Genomic DNA, 16,862 nt, shown 5'->3' with positions numbered 1-16,862 from the left:
CAAAAGTCAAAATCTTAATATCTTTGCATTGCAAATCTTGCACAAATGTCACAGACCAAATTTAAATGTGCTGTAGTGAATAAATGTCAAAGAAGAGATTCTCCAGTTCAGTGGCTACAAACAGCAAAAATGCAGTCGTGTTAGTCTGGAACACAGTGTGAAACATGGATTTAGCTACGGTGACATCAACTGTTGATATGTGATGTCCTATTTTGACGCCTCAAGATTTTGGTTTTAGAAGAACTTTGTGACAAGGAGATTCTAGTGGTGAAACCAATGAGCATACCCTAAGTATTTATCCTTTTTTAAAAAAAAAACTTAATATGATCAAGATTTACAAAACAGCCTTAATTTTTGTATTTCATATGTCCCAGAATGAAGCTATAACATGATCATGATTGACATATGGTTTTTAAATTCATTCAGGCATATCTGGAAGGAAACCAGCAGCCAGTAACCTGTTTGTGTCTCCTGTTTAACCAGTAGTCTGCTGTGCATCGACTCACAATCACAAACAAATAAAAGATCATTTTTTAGAGTCCTTGTTAAATCTCAGCCCAAACACACCTTTACATGCTTCTCAGATCATCTATGACAGCGGTCCCCAACCTTTTTTGCGCCACAGACGAGTTTGTGCCCGACAATATTTTCACAGACCGGCCTTTAATGTGTTGCGGATAAATACAACAAAATAAAACGAGTACCGGGACCGAAAAAAGAAGATTTATTCATAACACACGTGAAAAGACCCAGGAAAACCGAGTTAATGAAAAAAACGATAACAAAATAACGATAAAAACCGATAAAAACCATGAAAACCATAAATTTCACACCCGAGTCTCAAGTCTCGCGGCCCGGTACCAAACAACTCACGAACGGGTACCGGTCCGTGGCCCGGGGGTTGGGGACCGCTGATCTATGATGATTGAAGCTGCTTTTAGGTCTCATGTGGGGCAAGATACAGAAAGAACTAATCTGGACAGGAAGAAGTATTGCTAACAATAAGGGATGGGAATTTTATGTACTAATTAGAATATTCACAGAAGCCATCATGCTGTATTTGCATTCTGCTTAGAATCACATTCAATTAGAATTTCAACTTCTCAAAATTACATTGTAGAGTCACCAAAAAGAAACTGGTATCTGTAATTGGTAGTACTACTGCTCTACCTATTAAATGTTAAAAAGCATTTCAATATTAGGTCAGCATATCTGAAAAGAGTATGCTAATCAGAGCGACATATCTTAAATACGGTAACTCATCAGAAATGATTATGCTAATTAAGGCAGTAAAATATTGTTATCAAGGACGTCATGAGCCCTTGTAATGAAGTGTACGGTGTGAGCTGCTAAAAGATCAGACTAATGGTGTTCTATAAATTTATAGCACTAATAACAGCGTTAAGCAAATAGAGGCTTGGACCTAGGATAGTGATGTTGCTCAGTACTGATTATTACTTAGTAGTTAGTACTGCTCCGAGAGACTCCTGCTAAATGAAAATAACTTGCAAAAACCAATGACATATACTAAGCAGTGGCCCTGTTGAGTTTTCTTTCTTTTCTCTCTTTCTTTTTTTTAAAATAATTGTTTTGGGCTTTTTTAGCCTTTTGTTGTTATTCGATGGTGGAGAGAAGACAGGAACGCTGGGGAAAAGACCAGAGTAATGTCATGTAGTAATTGGCCTCAAGTAGGATTTGAACACTAGTCTCTGCATTAACCATTAATCAGCACCCCAGACATGAAATTTTAGGTAAATTGTATTCTCACCTATTCTGTGTCTCTGCATGTTCTTGCTGCCTTTAGGTGGGTGAAGTTCGAGGAAAAGGTAGAGGAGGGAGGGGAGAGGTGGAGTAAACCCCATGTGTCCACACTGTCCCTGCACAGTCTTTTTGAGCTCAGGACATGTCTCCAGACAGGAACAGTGCTGCTGGATTTGGACGGCTACTCCCTGCCTCAAATAGTTGGTGAGATATTCACATTTATAACTGCACGTCTTTATGTGTGAATAAACAGTCAGAATTCACTGTTTTCAATAAGCGCGCTGCAAGCCTAGCAGCTCTTTAGCTATTTGGTATTTTTTATGTTTTGGGGGGTTTTGCAACATATTTTATATTTGTAACCATTTAGCTAACATAATTAAACTAACAATCATATTAGCTAAATATATTATACTCCATTTCCACATAAGTAATAAAACAACAAATACATTAATAATGCGTGAATAATAGAAGTATATCAAAATATCAGTATGTAATTTTAGTAAGTTATGAAACAGCTGTACTTTATAAAATGAAACATTGTTTGAGTTGTTTTTGCTAAACAAACTGATTGGTGATTCATTTTAACACCTATACCTGGTGTTAAAATGAATGTTAAATGTTAACCTGGTTGTAAAATGAATCTCTGCTATGACATTTTTGTAAAATTTATATTAGTTAACCCTCTATAGACACCCTCTTTATTGAGGTTTTGCAGTCACACAACTACTCACATGTATGTGATGGCAAGTGAGTTAGAGACTAGAGACTGGTCTGCAACCATCTGGCAACCACTGGTTAGGAAGAAAAAAATATTTATTACATGACTAGTTGGCATGTGGTTGGTAAAGGTTGATGCCAGTTCCTGTAAGATCAATTGCTTAATCCCCAAATGCACAGGTCCAGACACGGGTCAGTGATCTCCTGGCAACCACCAGTCATTAAATGTGTATTTCCTGACCGGTTGGCGAAAGCCTTCTCATGACCATCTTAGTCACTAACAGATTGCTGTTGATACTGACACCCGATAACTTCCTTTAACTATTATTTTAGCATAAACTAGTGCCACAGTAACATTACCTACAGCTGTAAATTGCTTTATCATTTTCCCTTGCTTTATGAATAACCCTGCATCATGACCTTTTTCATCTTTCCCTTTTGCATATCCAAAAGCTCAAAGTATAGCTACAAATGCATTAGTATGGAGTCAATAAAGTATAAAAAAATACAGTTAAAGACAAGAAAAAAATCAATGAGTAAATGTATTGTTTCCCAGTTCTCAGTAAAAATCAATGCTCAATAAACTGCAGGAACATTTTCTAGCACATATCAGATCTTTTTATATTTCCTTAATTTTCCACTCGCTGGTCAAGTGATTGATAAGATTGTTTTAAGAGTGGTGCTCCGATATTCAAAACCAGGTCACATTTTTCTCAGTAGTAGTTGGTTGTAGATGGTTATTGATATTTTTAACGATTTTGTATAGTATAGATGTACCTTTATCCTTCTACATAGAGAAAAGAAAGCTTATCTAAATTCAGGCTAAGTATTCTCCGGGAATAGTTCTCCAGGCTTCGTGAAGTAGACTCCAAAGCTCTTTGGATGTTGGCTGCATTTTGTTTCATTACATGTCATGATGATCCCACACTGCTTCAGTAATGTTGAGGACTCTGAGGAAGTTCTGTTGTGTCTTTTTGTGTTCAAGTATGTCTTTACTGCATTGGCAGTGTGTTGGGGATCATTGTCATGCTGGAAAATGAAGCAGCTGCTAATCACATCCTTTCTAGGTAGCATAGCATAGTGGATCATAATCTGATTAATTGTAATTCCATCAGTTTTGCTGACAGACCCTCCACAATGTTAATGCTTCACAATAATGAATGTTTAAACATTTATTATTGTTCCTTATTGAAACAGAATTTTTTAAATTGCATTTTTCTTATGTAACTTGACATACCTCAGCCTTTATTCCCTGTTTCTATTTGTTAAAAATGGCTTCTTGTCAATCACCCTTCCACTGAGACCATTTCTGATAAAGCTTCAGTGAATTGCAGATCTATCAGCTGAGTGTCTCTCAGGTCCTGTGTCAGGTCTTTGTTGGATTTATTGCAATTTGTTCAGGACATGACTTTAGATACTGTTCAGCTCTGTTGTAGATAGTTGTTTTGGCCTGTAACTTCTTATTTTATATATTTATAGAAGAATAATCTATAAATGAATAAATACTGTAATAAAGCTAATAAATATCAAATATTTATTATATATACACAATGTTTTCAGCTAATAGCTCTTTGGGATTCACCTTGTGTTTGCAAAAATTGGATTTTATGCCTGTCAAACTGTTTTAGCTTTGGAATTTTTCATAAATTCAACCAAAGAAATGGGAACAAACAAATAGTGACAGGCTGCTAGTAACAAACATAGATTCATCCCTTGAGTTAGGTCTGTTACCTAACTATTAGTGAAGTCTTTTTTATGCCTGAATTCAAAAGTAAGTGTTAGATGACTTAGCTAAGAAAAAAACATTGTTAAAATGGTCAGATACATAGACTGGGCTGAAAATGAGTGAAAAAGCAGACAATGGTTGAAGGGAAAAACAGAGAACTATTGCCCAAGACAATTTTAAAATTAAAGGAAGAAGTAACCAAGTAAAACAGTCTGGCTTCTCTGAAGCAAAATGTAAAGAAGTTCCCAACTCAAGATTATTGCACAGTACAGCATAGAAATCGTAGTTTCCTGAATATTTTTTCTTTACCATTTTCTGTGTTAAAGAGAACAGTTGGTGTGTTTCCGAAATTTTAAACACATTACTGGCCAAAATCTTTCTTCTTGTATAAATTTGTGTGATCTGGACCAACAGAAGACAACAAATTCACATGACACCACTTTTTATTTTGCATCTCATACAAATTCATTTTAAGCTGTCCTTGTGTCATTTCACAATATTTTATCTCTGTATTCCCCAAGACATAACCTAATAACCCACACAGATAGATAAAAATGTCTTGTCAGTGGTGGTGAAGGCAGTAGCACACCTGACCCTGAATCACAGTGGCGCTGGTCCATTGTGCTGTCCTGTCCTCTTTAAATGTGATTTGATCTTGTTCTGAAATGATTACTTCACTTCCTTCCAAGGTGCTATTAATATATCTGGGTTTTCTGTCTAGAGCTCAAATGCAGCAGGTTTGTGTGCTTTTTAGCACACTGTGATTTTTAAAATGAGCAAACGGTGAATGATTTTGACTAATTCGTTCTTGTCTTCTGCTTTGTATGAATATAATCTTTAATTAATTTGATCTCCTTGTTCATGCACAATAGCTGTCAGCCTTTCTCTCACTATGATAAAAAGCATCCTGCTGTTCTTTTAATTGAACTTTTATGCAACTGCAGAGTCAGACAATTTTTATAGGGTTGATCAGGCTGAGACCATTAGTTTAATTGGGGTGGCACAGAAGCTGACGTCTTGTTAATTAAGAGCCAATTTTTTTGGTCACTCATTCGCAAAATTCACTTGTGCGTGCATGACTACCACGTAGAAGCCCACCATAAGGAGTCACATTATAGTAAGCTTTTTGTGTAACTATAAATTGCTTTTTTATTGACAATTAAACATTTCCTTACTGTTTATAAAGCTCAAATGATAGATTTAAAACATGGCCGTATGGTAACAAGAGTACATTTCTGCTGGCAATCATGCTTAAAATTTGTGGCCACTGGTCAGACTCCTAAGAGAACATGCAAATGATAATAGTGTACAGTCATACCACTTTGATAGGCACAAGCACAACCCGTTGTTCCTAAGTGGCATGAGCCAGTCTCAGGGGCAAATGAGACTGCGTCATTTTTTACACTGAACAACAAGTTGCCATTTCAAATAACAAGTTAGACCATTTTAGATGTGGATGTAAACAGCATAACAGAACCATAGACGTATAATTTACACAGAAATTTATACTTACCATCAGTATATGCAAAGCAGTCATTATATTACACGATAGCAGACTACAGTCAGTGTTATGAAACTCTTTTTCAACTCTAACTTCCAGTTAGGAACTCTTAAGATGTGAAATTTTGTGTCTCTTTTCTAGATGACATCATTGAGAGACAGATAGAGGAAGGCATGATATCTCATGATCTCAGAGAAAAGATCAGTTTTGTCCTGCTGAGGAAGCATCGACACCAGACCAAGAAACCGATCCACCGTTCCTTAGCTGACATTGGCAAGTCCAGCTCTTCTACCAGTGAGTGACCCAACTTGTGACACAGATTGACCTGCCCTGTGTAGCTCTGTGTGAATGATCCATGAGAGACCGATATTCTAAGTATAGCAGGGGTGGGTGATTCATTTTCTCAAGGGACCACATGATGAACCGAGACTGTTGGGGAGAGGCGCAGCAGTAAGCTGAACTCATTTCTGCTCAGTGTTAATTTTATCTCATTATAAACGACTACTAGTAAGAGTAGATGTCATAATTTGGCCATAATTGTGGCTCATTGGGAAAATTGATTGCTCATTCCTAGTCTATAGGATAACAGGTAGTTGACCTGCCAAAGTATTACATCAGCTTGAGTTTCCCCTGACTGATAATATTAAACACATTGTTGGAGAGCTAGCATTATGAAATGCCATCACATGAAACAACACTGTGAATCCCTAATTATAGCAATTCTTTTTCTTTGTCGTTGGCTTCATTCTGGGCTGACATGTAATTTTGATGCTACTGAGAAATGAATTATGCATATATTTAACTCACTCACTGAATGAATGAACACTCTTGAGTCAACAAGGCTCATATCCTCCACAGGGGACGTATTAATGTTTGATGAGTTAATTACCACTGTAGCATTTTCACATATCATCAAGACAGGGCACATGTTCAATAAATCATAAAGCATCACCTCCAATCACTGATTCTGTTGTGTTTCTCTTCCTGCTTCCCTTCCCATGGCAGATCGGAATGTTGGACCCCGAGGTGGAACGGGTCCGGGGCAAATGGCCAACTTCAACAGGTCCACAGAGGACCTCCGAATAAAGCAGCAGCCAGCAGCCAACTATGGCCGCCTGCGTGAGTGTCAGGTTTTGGCTTGTGAAGCCGGTTGATGTTTTTTCAAAATAAAAGTCATTATATTTTTCCTTGTTTTAAGAGCACTGTGAAGAGTCAAAGCCTATATAACCATAACTGTATCATCCTACAGTCTCCAAATAACACATTATAGTTTCACTTGTAGATTGCTGTTTAACATTTCTGCATATGTGAAGACTGAATAAATAAATTCAGGACACCAAGCTCAGATTGTTAGCTCATATTTACAGACCAATCAGTATCCTCTGAGCACATTTATGTACTCAGAGGATACTGATTTGTCAAAGCCATCTCTCCTAATTCTGGATTTTCATTCTAACACATGGAAAATTTGCTCTTTAGTGATTCTTGAGCATAAATAAGGACGGGAAAAAATAGACATTAAGAGTGACTACTTCATGACTGTCATGGGCTGGGTCTGTGACCCAGCATTTTGAGTTCATGATATATTGTTTATTTATGGGGAAATGTTAAGTTCTTGTTTTGTATTATTAGTTAGAACTTGAGGCTTCATGTTTTGCCATTTATCGTTTGGGATTTAGCTCATCTAGCTCCCAAAAAAACCCTAAGTGGTTCAGCCTTAGTGCTGTTATTGGATCCCCTCATTTCCCCTTTCCCTGGGCTTTGGTCCCACCTGCCCTTTGTGTTTCATGTTTCATGTGTCAGTGTTGTTTGGTCTGCCTCATCATGTTCTCCTGTTTATTTTGAAAGTCCAGTTTTCATGTCATTGTGTTTGAGTTTACATTTCCTGTGCATCGTTATGTTCATCCTTGTCACTTGTTTCCTCATGTGTCTCGACTTCCCCTGATCACCTCATGTGTGTATTTAAGTCCTCTGTTTTCTATGTTTCGTTGTCAGGTTGTCTGTTTGCATCCCCGTAGTGTTTCATCATAGTTTACTCAGTGTTCATAGTTTTGTCATAGTATTTCCACTGAGTTTCTTAGTCCTTTAGTTTCTGAGTGTTCACAGTTTTCTTAGTTTTCATTTCAGCGTCTTTCAGTGTCTGCTTCTGGGTCCTGTAAACGAAACTTATCGGCGCACCCCGCCATGACAATGACCTCATATGGTGGCATTCATAAGAGAATGAGATTGACAATATAGTGTAGATGAAACTGAGATGATGGGGAAAATGGTGGACAGGAGGGGAAAGCAGGTCAGAAAGCAATGAACTGAAATGACGCATTATTTCATTGATCAGTAAAATGCACACACATGCTGACACAAAAGTACTGTCAATAAATTCAGCTTTTTTGATTTTTAGAGGTATTTTTACTTTTTCAGTTACATGGATATCACATAGTGCACCATAGATAATTATCCTTCAGTGTAGTGAATGTATATCGTAATAGTATTGAGCCCCTGGATTCCCACCTCTAATGACAAGAATTATGGCTGCTGAAGTATTCAGAATTCAAATAGTGATATATATATATATATATATATATATATATATATATATATATATATTTCAGTATATATACTGAAAATAACAAGAAAAAGTGTTCAGAAAACAAACATCTCGTTTCAACAGTTTCAGTTTGTGATTTTTCTCAGAGATTCCCCATCTTCAGCTAAATAAAGCTGGTGATTTGTGCTACAACTTGAAATTACTTTTGATTTTTTAAAGATTGATTTCCAAGACTTACATCATCCTACAAGTTATACCCAGTGTGGTTAAACTGAAAGTGAAGGAAATGGGAAAAGTAGCACCAAAAGAACAAAAAATACAAAAGACAAACTGTTTCCTGATTTAAAATGATGATCTCCAAATACATTACAATGATCTACAACTTTGCAATACACTCTCTACCAGAGGTGGCCAACTCCAGGACTCGAGAGCCGGTGTCCTGCAGGTTTTAGATGTGTCCTTGATCCATCACAGCTGATTTAAATGGCTACATTATCTCCTCAACATTTTTTGAAGTTCTCCAGAGGCCTGGTAATGAACTAATTATTTGATTCAGGTGTGTTGACCCAGGGTGTTATCTAAAACCTGCAGGACACCGTTTCTCGAGGCCTAGAGCTGGCCACCCCTGCTCTATACTATATACAATATACTACAGCCTTTACAACCTCACCACTAACTGTGACAAAACTAAAAACATACTTTCTGTCCTTACTTCCAAAATGCATGAACATCATAAAATAAGACTTTATGGCATCTGTAGTGCATTAGACTGTGAAGATTTACCCAATAGCTTTATCTCATAGAATTTATGTGCCAGTTATCAATTTCAGGGCTGAAATGATTCCAAGTAGGTGGATATAAAGAGTAATAATGGTATAACTATCCCAACCTCACAGGTCACGCCCAGAGTAGGAGTATGAATGATATTGCGGACACTCCAAGCACAGACCAGGTGAGTTATTACTGAAACCAGCTCATTACATTCAGTATGTCAGGGATACAGCCTTCACATGCGTAAGGCTTTTTAAAAAGTGTGTTTTATAGTTGTGTGGCTTTGGTTTGATCCTGACAATGACCAAATTCATGTTCCTGTCTTTTCTACTGGCAAATGTCTATCTGTCTACACTGAGGGAATCTCTGGAGGATACATTTATTTCCACTTTGTTGCCTTTCATTATTGGACAGATTGCCTACCAGTAAGGCATTTCATTGTATTGAATTGCTGTTTCTTCATCGCTCATCAATTTTTCATTGCACCTGCTCGCTGAGGTGACATCAAGTGACAGAGAGAGTGTGCAAACACATAACTCACTCATTAGTGAAGCTGATGCAGTAATGGGAGTTAAACCTGGCGATGCATGCCAGTGCCGCTGCAAAGGCGTGCTGATGTCGCTTCGATTAGGCTACAGGGCTTTGTAACTGACAGGTCAGATTATGTGTCATTCACTGGGAGGGATCGTGTAAAAAATAAAAGAAATGAATGAGAATTTAAAGGGTGCTATGTGGGCCACAAAATTTGTCTGTGACAGTCGGCAGGGGGGCCAGCACTGGTTGTCCGGTTCCGAGGGCTCTACTTATCATTTGGCTGGCTGTTCAAATTCTATTTTGAGGTCTACATCGGTCGCATGTGACAACGGACAAGCGATTGTTCATTTTGTTACAGTGTGTATTTGCGCTTGTGTGTGCCACATTTTCTGTGTCGATATTGAGCTGGCACTGAGAAAAAGATGGATTTCACTGTCGGTCCATCAGTCCACGTGCTTTGCTCTCACGTGGAGCCACAGATTCGGGTTATGTGTTGTTGAAAAGGCTCTCCACTACTCTGTGTTATTGTGCATCAGTCCAATTTCCTGCCACACCTTTAGATGCAATCAAACAGGTCAGACTGGTTCACCATTTCGGGTCGCAGGCAATTGTTTTGCCTCTCTGATTGTTTGTGTGCATTTCTTTAAGGATTTTATGCCCACTTAACTACACAGGATTGCATTTAAAAAACGTCCTCCCGGGCTAATCTGCCGGGTTTTGAGAGACTGTAATGACAGAATGAAACTTTAATGATCCCCGTAGGTAGATCCAATCACTACACCTACCAACACCGTCACAATAAAAGCACACGTCTCAGTTACAGCAGTCTTTGTCTTAACATCCTCCTAACTGAAAAATGACTTTATAAGATAAACTTAAACAGCTGGTTCAGTATTATTATATTATTTTCAATTTGGTGTCATACATGAGAGAATAGAAGACTAATACATTTTTTTAAAGTTACACAAATGATTTTGTAAGAAGTTTATTTTCTGTATGTTCAGTTTAAACTATGAGAGCGCGACAGTAATACGTATAGGAAATTGAAGATTGCCACAAGATGCAAAAACAAAACAATTAAACATGTAAAATGAAATATGAATACCTCAGAGCAAAGTCTATAACATGTAGGAATTACACATATTCTACCATGCCGACACGATAATGCTGGACTGCGTTCTCCCTTTTTTCTGTAGTTGAAAAATAAATTCATGAAGAAGATCCCCAGAGACGCGGAGGCTTCCAATGTCTTAGTGGGCGAGGTAGACTTCCTCAACAAACCTTTTGTGGCGTTTGTTCGCCTGGCCCAAGCTACAACTCTAGGAGGTCTAACAGAGGTCCCTGTTCCCACCAGGTAAAAATCCCTACAATATGTCATTGCCCGCCAACCAACAACAAACATCTGCAGTCCCAGAACATACCTCACATTTGTTTCCTCACTCTACAGATTTCTGTTTATTCTGCTGGGGCCCCAAGGAAAGGCCAAGTCCTATAATGAGATTGGCAGAGCGATAGCAACTCTAATGGTGGATGATGTAAGTGCCTGTCACTGTGTGTTAAAATCCTTCCATAGAATGCGTTCTTCATTAGACTTGACAATCTGACGCTGACATTTCTCAGGAAACCTGAGCAAAGATAAATGTAAAGATTCTTCACAGTTCCTGTAAAGGACATGTTCAGCGTTCACTGGCATGTCCAGCATTATGTTTGGAGTACGTCTGGAAGTGATGTTGATTGTTAAGCATCAGCTATAAGTGGGGTTTCTATTTGGATAATGAGTCGTTAATTGTTTTCTAATGGCAGCAGTATTCTCTTCCCTGAAAACAGTTTGAGCTGTTATTCTGTGTTGTGTCACTAAGTTACTGTGTGTCATTTTAATAGCAGATACAAACAGTAAGGAAGTGACAGGCTGTTATTTTAAAAGAGTCCGAGTGCAAAAGAAGCACATTTTCCATCCACAATTAAAACATGATTATAGGTTTGTGGCTGGTAATATGAAGCTGACCTATTATTGAGTATTGACAATTATTATGTGGCATCTCAATAGGAGTTCAATCTCTCCTCTAGTGCCACACTGACAAGGCAGTGCTGGTCAAATTTAAGAGCAGAACATGTTTATGTGTAACGCTTTATTTAAACCTGTTCAAAAACCAAGATTAGCTCAGCAGCTGTCAGTCTCTTCCCGTAATACAGACAATATTCCATTAAGTAAAAACATTCAAATTCCTACTTTAGTAAAAAAAAAAAAAAAAACCCAAAAAAAACCTTTTTATTAAACTAATTGTTTCATCAATTATTTTTATAACTTAATTTGTTAAGTAATACATGGCTTAATAGTACCAGTCAAGATATTGGACATTCACACCTATGGGTACACAGCTCTGCCACCACACAGCTGCAGCTGTCATGAAACTCTATGTATGCGTCATTGCAATAGCATGATTGGCTCATATTAACAGATTTCTACTGAGGATTCTTTGAGTGCCGTGCTTCTCTCCTACAGGCTCTCATGTTCAGTTATTAGGCTTAACTTTGATGACTTTGACCATGTCCTGTCCTTTCAGTAGAACAGTTTGTGCAGTTGATAATTATTATTTGCTGTAAAGAACTGAATTTACTCAATAATAATAACTAGCATTAGCATTAACCTCTGATTGGTGCTAAACATTAGCATGTTTAACTAAGACGGTGAGCATTTACACCACTGCACCGGCTAGATTTAAGCATGTTAAGGTAGTCATTGTGCTTATGTTAGCGTTCTCTTACACAGAGTCAATAGTGCTGGTTATACACACATTCATTGGCTCTATAACATTAGCATTACAGTCAAACTGTATTGCTAATTTTTCGTAATCTTCTTAATGGCAAAATGTCCTTTTGCTTGAAGTTGTTTTACTACTGTATGTGCCAACAACTAACTGTAAAGCATCTGTCCTATGTAGAAAATAGCCTGTGCAGTCATTAGCTTGATTTAACTCAACCAAAAAACATGGCAGCACCGCGAAAAAGGGCTCTGACGCATCTAATGACTGTTCTACAGATCAAAACCAAGTTATTTGAAGTGTAGTTAGATGGAGAAAATCAATAAAGTACCACATCTACTATTTGGAAAAGATTTCTGAATGGGGCCAGTGCCCATTAGAACATTTTCACTGCCAATTAGAACCACTGCTTGATTTTTTTCCCCCTGTTGTTGATACAGCCTTATTTAGAAACATATAATGCTTGTGCACACTAATCTCTATGGGCATGATTAGTGGCTGACTGGCAGTTATTCTTGAATTGAATCCAGCTGAGGACAGATGTCAATATAGCCTTAACAACCAATGTTCAATATGTCTCCATCAAAGGTGACAGGCAAACACAGCTTATTAGGGCAGTACATACTTATTACTATTACCAAGAGAAACCGTAAAACCTTTTCTTTTATTTCTCTGTCTTCCTCCCTCCCAGCTCTTCAGTGACGTAGCCTACAAGGCAAGAGATCGGGAAGATCTTATTGCAGGAATAGATGAGTTTCTGGACGAAGTGATTGTGCTTCCACCTGGGGAATGGGATCCCAAAATCCGCATTGAGCCGCCTAAGAAGGTTCCCTCGGCTGACAAAAGGTTGGGGATGTCTAACCGCCTGAGTAATACATATAAAGGTCAAAAAGCTGTAGTTGAACAATGAGCGATGTGCCAAGAGCAATTGCAAACTATACTAAAATCGTTTAGGTCGAAATATCGAGTTACAGAAAATTAAAATGTTCTCTGAAAGAAAGGGTGAAATTGTGCCTTTCAGTCAGCAAGTACCAGTTTGCAAGGTTGAAACAGCTTATAGACAGACCATTCGAGTGAATAAATATATGTGAAAAAAGTTTAAATCTCATATTTGCTCACATGTGTGGCATGTACGTGTCCTTTGCAGGAAGTCAGTCTTTTCCCTAAATGAGCTGGGACAGATGAATGGCACAGCTGGCGGAGGAGGAGGCCTGGCAGAAGACGAGGAGATGCCAGTTCAGCATGAGCTTGGAGAGGAGCTGGCATTCACTGGACGGTAGGCAGCCCGGGCCGCGTGGCAAACTGCTGAGAGGTTTAGACTAAACACAAGCAGACTCTGGGAATTTGAATATGGCCTTATCAAAATTTGGCAGAATGGGCAAGTTATTTAAGCACACCTGTCCTAAAAAATGCCGATACTCCCTTATGAGTAGCGTGGCTGTAGGTACAAAAGTTAAACTAATGTAAAATGGACAGTATTGGATTGCCAGTTTCAGCTGTGCCTGCAAAAAGAAAGAAACAAAGAAAATGGAACATTCCTTGTCTTGTTTTGTTTCAGAGTAGAAAATGTTCTATAAAAGGATAAATATGGCTTTATCCAAATCCAATTTGCCAATGATAGCCTGAGAGAGTAGGTTTCAGTGGTAAGTAGTGCTTACACTTTGTCAAAGTCAAAGCACAGAAGTGACTTTTTAAACTTGGACAAAATAGACTTAAAAGCGACAAGCAGTGACCTTTCCTGCCTGCAAGTATAGATGTCAGATCACTGTGTAAGTGATTCATGGATATAGTCTCTGCTTTCTTGCTTCAGAGAAAATACTGTGACATGCTGAGAGGCGGAGTGTGTGAAGCATCCTAACCAACTGTGTCGGTTGTTGTTGTGCAACAGGTTCTGTGGGGGTTTGTACTTGGACATAAAGAGGAAATTGCCATGGTTCCCTAGTGATTTCTACGAAGGGTTCCACATTCAGTCCATCTCCGCTGTGCTTTTCATCTACTTAGGCTGCATCACCAATGCCATCACCTTTGGTGGGCTCCTTGGGGACGCCACTGACAATTACCAGGTAATGCCGAGTGCCGTAATAACGATTTGTACATTTGGAGAAAGCACTGTTTGAAGTGCATTGCAGCTACTACCTTGCTGGAAAGAAAATTCGAGCTACCCAGATCGATAGTAAGCATCGAAAACAAAGCATCGTTTATTTAAATCACAGCATTTGTGACAATTGCTCAAAATCACCAGGGAAACAGCTCTTTGTGGCTCGTAGCCGTCTCTTGTTTGTTATTTCCCTTCTGTCTGTGGACTGCTATGGGATGAAAATAGCATTAGACTTAATCAGTGATTTGAACAATAAATCTTTATTTTTGTAATTTATTATAGATCCTAAACAAGCCCAAACAGATGGGGCAAAATCACAAGCTCACAGTTTTTGACATAAAAGGGGCCAATTAAATCCAGTAGGTGCCATTTCTGAAATCGTCGGGGTCTTAATCCTTTTCCCGAAGTATCAAAGCCTGGTGGGAGTTTCAACCTCATTAACTTGTTCATTAAAGCAAGTCATCCCCCAAGCCAGCCCACAGCTTTGTTAAGTTTGAATCAAAATATCAGAAACTCTGAAACATACACGTCATATTTGACATCTCTCTGCTATTAGCACATTGCTGTGCCTGTGTAGTTCATGCTGTTCTGCCTTTTTCTCTCAGTCCTTCTTTCTATGAGTTTGATCTTGAATCTCTTAATCTTATAACTAACTATATACAAAAAGTTCTGTATATTGTTGCCTGTGTTCAACAGAGTAAATGCTATAACATTAACTGGTGTTATTTAGGGGAATTGAATTGTGATTTTTGTTTTTGAAAAGACATTTCATTTATTTGTCATCATGATGTTTTTTCCTCAAAGCAGACGTTTAGATTTCCTGTAATTTCATTGAAGATGATCAGATTATTTTTGATGTACTTAGCTAACGTCACTTTAAACCCCTTAATAAAGTTCCTTAACAAGGAAGGTAGAGAGCCTTTAAGTCTAGACAGGGACTGAACTCCAACTGAGTACAATTCCACAGTATGTAAGCATTACATTGTTTAAAAATCGTAAAAATGGTGGAGCTGCTATCTGACCGGTAGAAAGCTTCTGACAAACATTTTTTTTCTGTTTCTCGTCTCTTGTCGTTTGAATATAGAAATGCTCTTTATATATGAGGAGAAACATCCTTTTTAATTTATAGTGATGGCATTAATGATACCCTATAGGAATAAGAGGTTATCACATGTTTTTATGTTTTCAAAATTCTTGTTGCGATGGAGAAAAGTTGATCTTGCAGGGAGACTTAAGGTAAGTGACGTCTGTGTGGGCCTGGAGACTGCACCTTGCTTTGATTGCTTTAATTGTCTGTGATTTTGATGAACCTGGTTGTAAAAAGTCTTTAAAAAATAATTTTAACATTTTGATGGCTGGCAACAAGACATATTTACTAACATTAAGTTTTCAACAATAACACAGTCACATTAGTTAAAACACAGAAAACAGAACGCCTTTAGAAGAGCACGGTGAGACCAGATAAACAGAAACACTGGCTGTGATGTCACTTGTCATGTCGGCACAACAAGACGCAGATGAATGATTTTCTGTGTTTTTGTTCTGGCTCCCTGTGAATGAGGAAACAGCTGCACTTTGGCCTTCTAGTGGTCACAGAACCTGGTGGAAAATTCTGCAATGTATGTTTTATGTTATGCTATGAAAGAGAGTGATGCTGTCAGCACTGCTGTTTGACAGCATTGGCCATGAATTATTTAATATTACTGTAGAGCCACCGTTATTGTTCTGATCTGTCAAGATGGCTCAGCCTTCAGATTTTTTTTATTATTGTTAAAAAAAATCCACAATATCTGATGTAATGCAGAGTTATAAGAGTGTAAAAAAGACAACTTAACTGTAATTATGTATCTTCAGTCTTGCAGGAATGTACAGTACAGTGGAACAGCAAAAACCTGACACATGTGGCCCTTCGGTTGATGCAACTGTTGTTCACTGAAGCCTCATTAGAAATGGTCTCAGTGGAAAGGTGGCTTTAAGAAGCCATTGAAAACAGGAAGGTATACAGAATTACACGAGAACTGGAAATTCAGTGGCAACGCATCTTATGTCATTATAAATCCAAATTCAAATCATTCTCCTTTCAATATCCAGCCATCTGTAAAACACAGTGGAGGCTCTGTCATGGTTTGGAGCTATATTTCAGCCAGTGGTGTTGATGAAAATATGAATGCAGACAAATGCCGTCTGATTTTGATTCACCATCTTCACCGGCTTCATTTTTCAGCATGATAGCGATCCCAAACACCGCCTGTCCAAGCATACTTAGAAGTGCATAATGGAATAATGTCAGCCATGGATTGGCCTTACTGGAACATTGTTAAGGCAGTGTGGGATCATTTTAAGAGAAAATTGAACAAAAGGAACAATATCCAAAGAAGAGCTTTCAGTGTCCTTGAACAAACCTGGAGAACCGTTCCTGAAGACATTCCAGGTTAAACTATCAGATC

At 38.2% G+C, this 16,862-nt stretch overlaps 1 protein-coding gene across 1 annotated transcript in view; it reads left to right on the top strand.

The window, feature by feature from the left end:
* Positions 1–16,862, top strand: part of slc4a5a (solute carrier family 4 member 5a) — a 35,550-nt gene that overhangs the window by 3,115 nt on the left and 15,573 nt on the right. The window contains exons 3-11 of the mRNA XM_040050166.1: positions 1,805–1,965; positions 5,847–5,999; positions 6,711–6,824; positions 9,147–9,202; positions 10,752–10,909; positions 11,003–11,090; positions 13,009–13,163; positions 13,465–13,593; positions 14,206–14,380. Of these exons, the coding sequence (XP_039906100.1) occupies positions 1,805–1,965; positions 5,847–5,999; positions 6,711–6,824; positions 9,147–9,202; positions 10,752–10,909; positions 11,003–11,090; positions 13,009–13,163; positions 13,465–13,593; positions 14,206–14,380 (1,189 nt within the window). The remainder of the gene's footprint in view (positions 1–1,804; positions 1,966–5,846; positions 6,000–6,710; positions 6,825–9,146; positions 9,203–10,751; positions 10,910–11,002; positions 11,091–13,008; positions 13,164–13,464; positions 13,594–14,205; positions 14,381–16,862) is intronic.

Source organism: Simochromis diagramma, unplaced genomic scaffold (genome assembly GCF_900408965.1).
Source record: "Simochromis diagramma unplaced genomic scaffold, fSimDia1.1 OVJJ01000159.1, whole genome shotgun sequence".
Lineage (NCBI taxonomy): Eukaryota > Metazoa > Chordata > Actinopteri > Cichliformes > Cichlidae > Simochromis > Simochromis diagramma.
The sequence above is the reverse complement of the archived record's forward strand: the minus strand, read 5'-3'. Positions and strand labels throughout refer to the sequence as shown.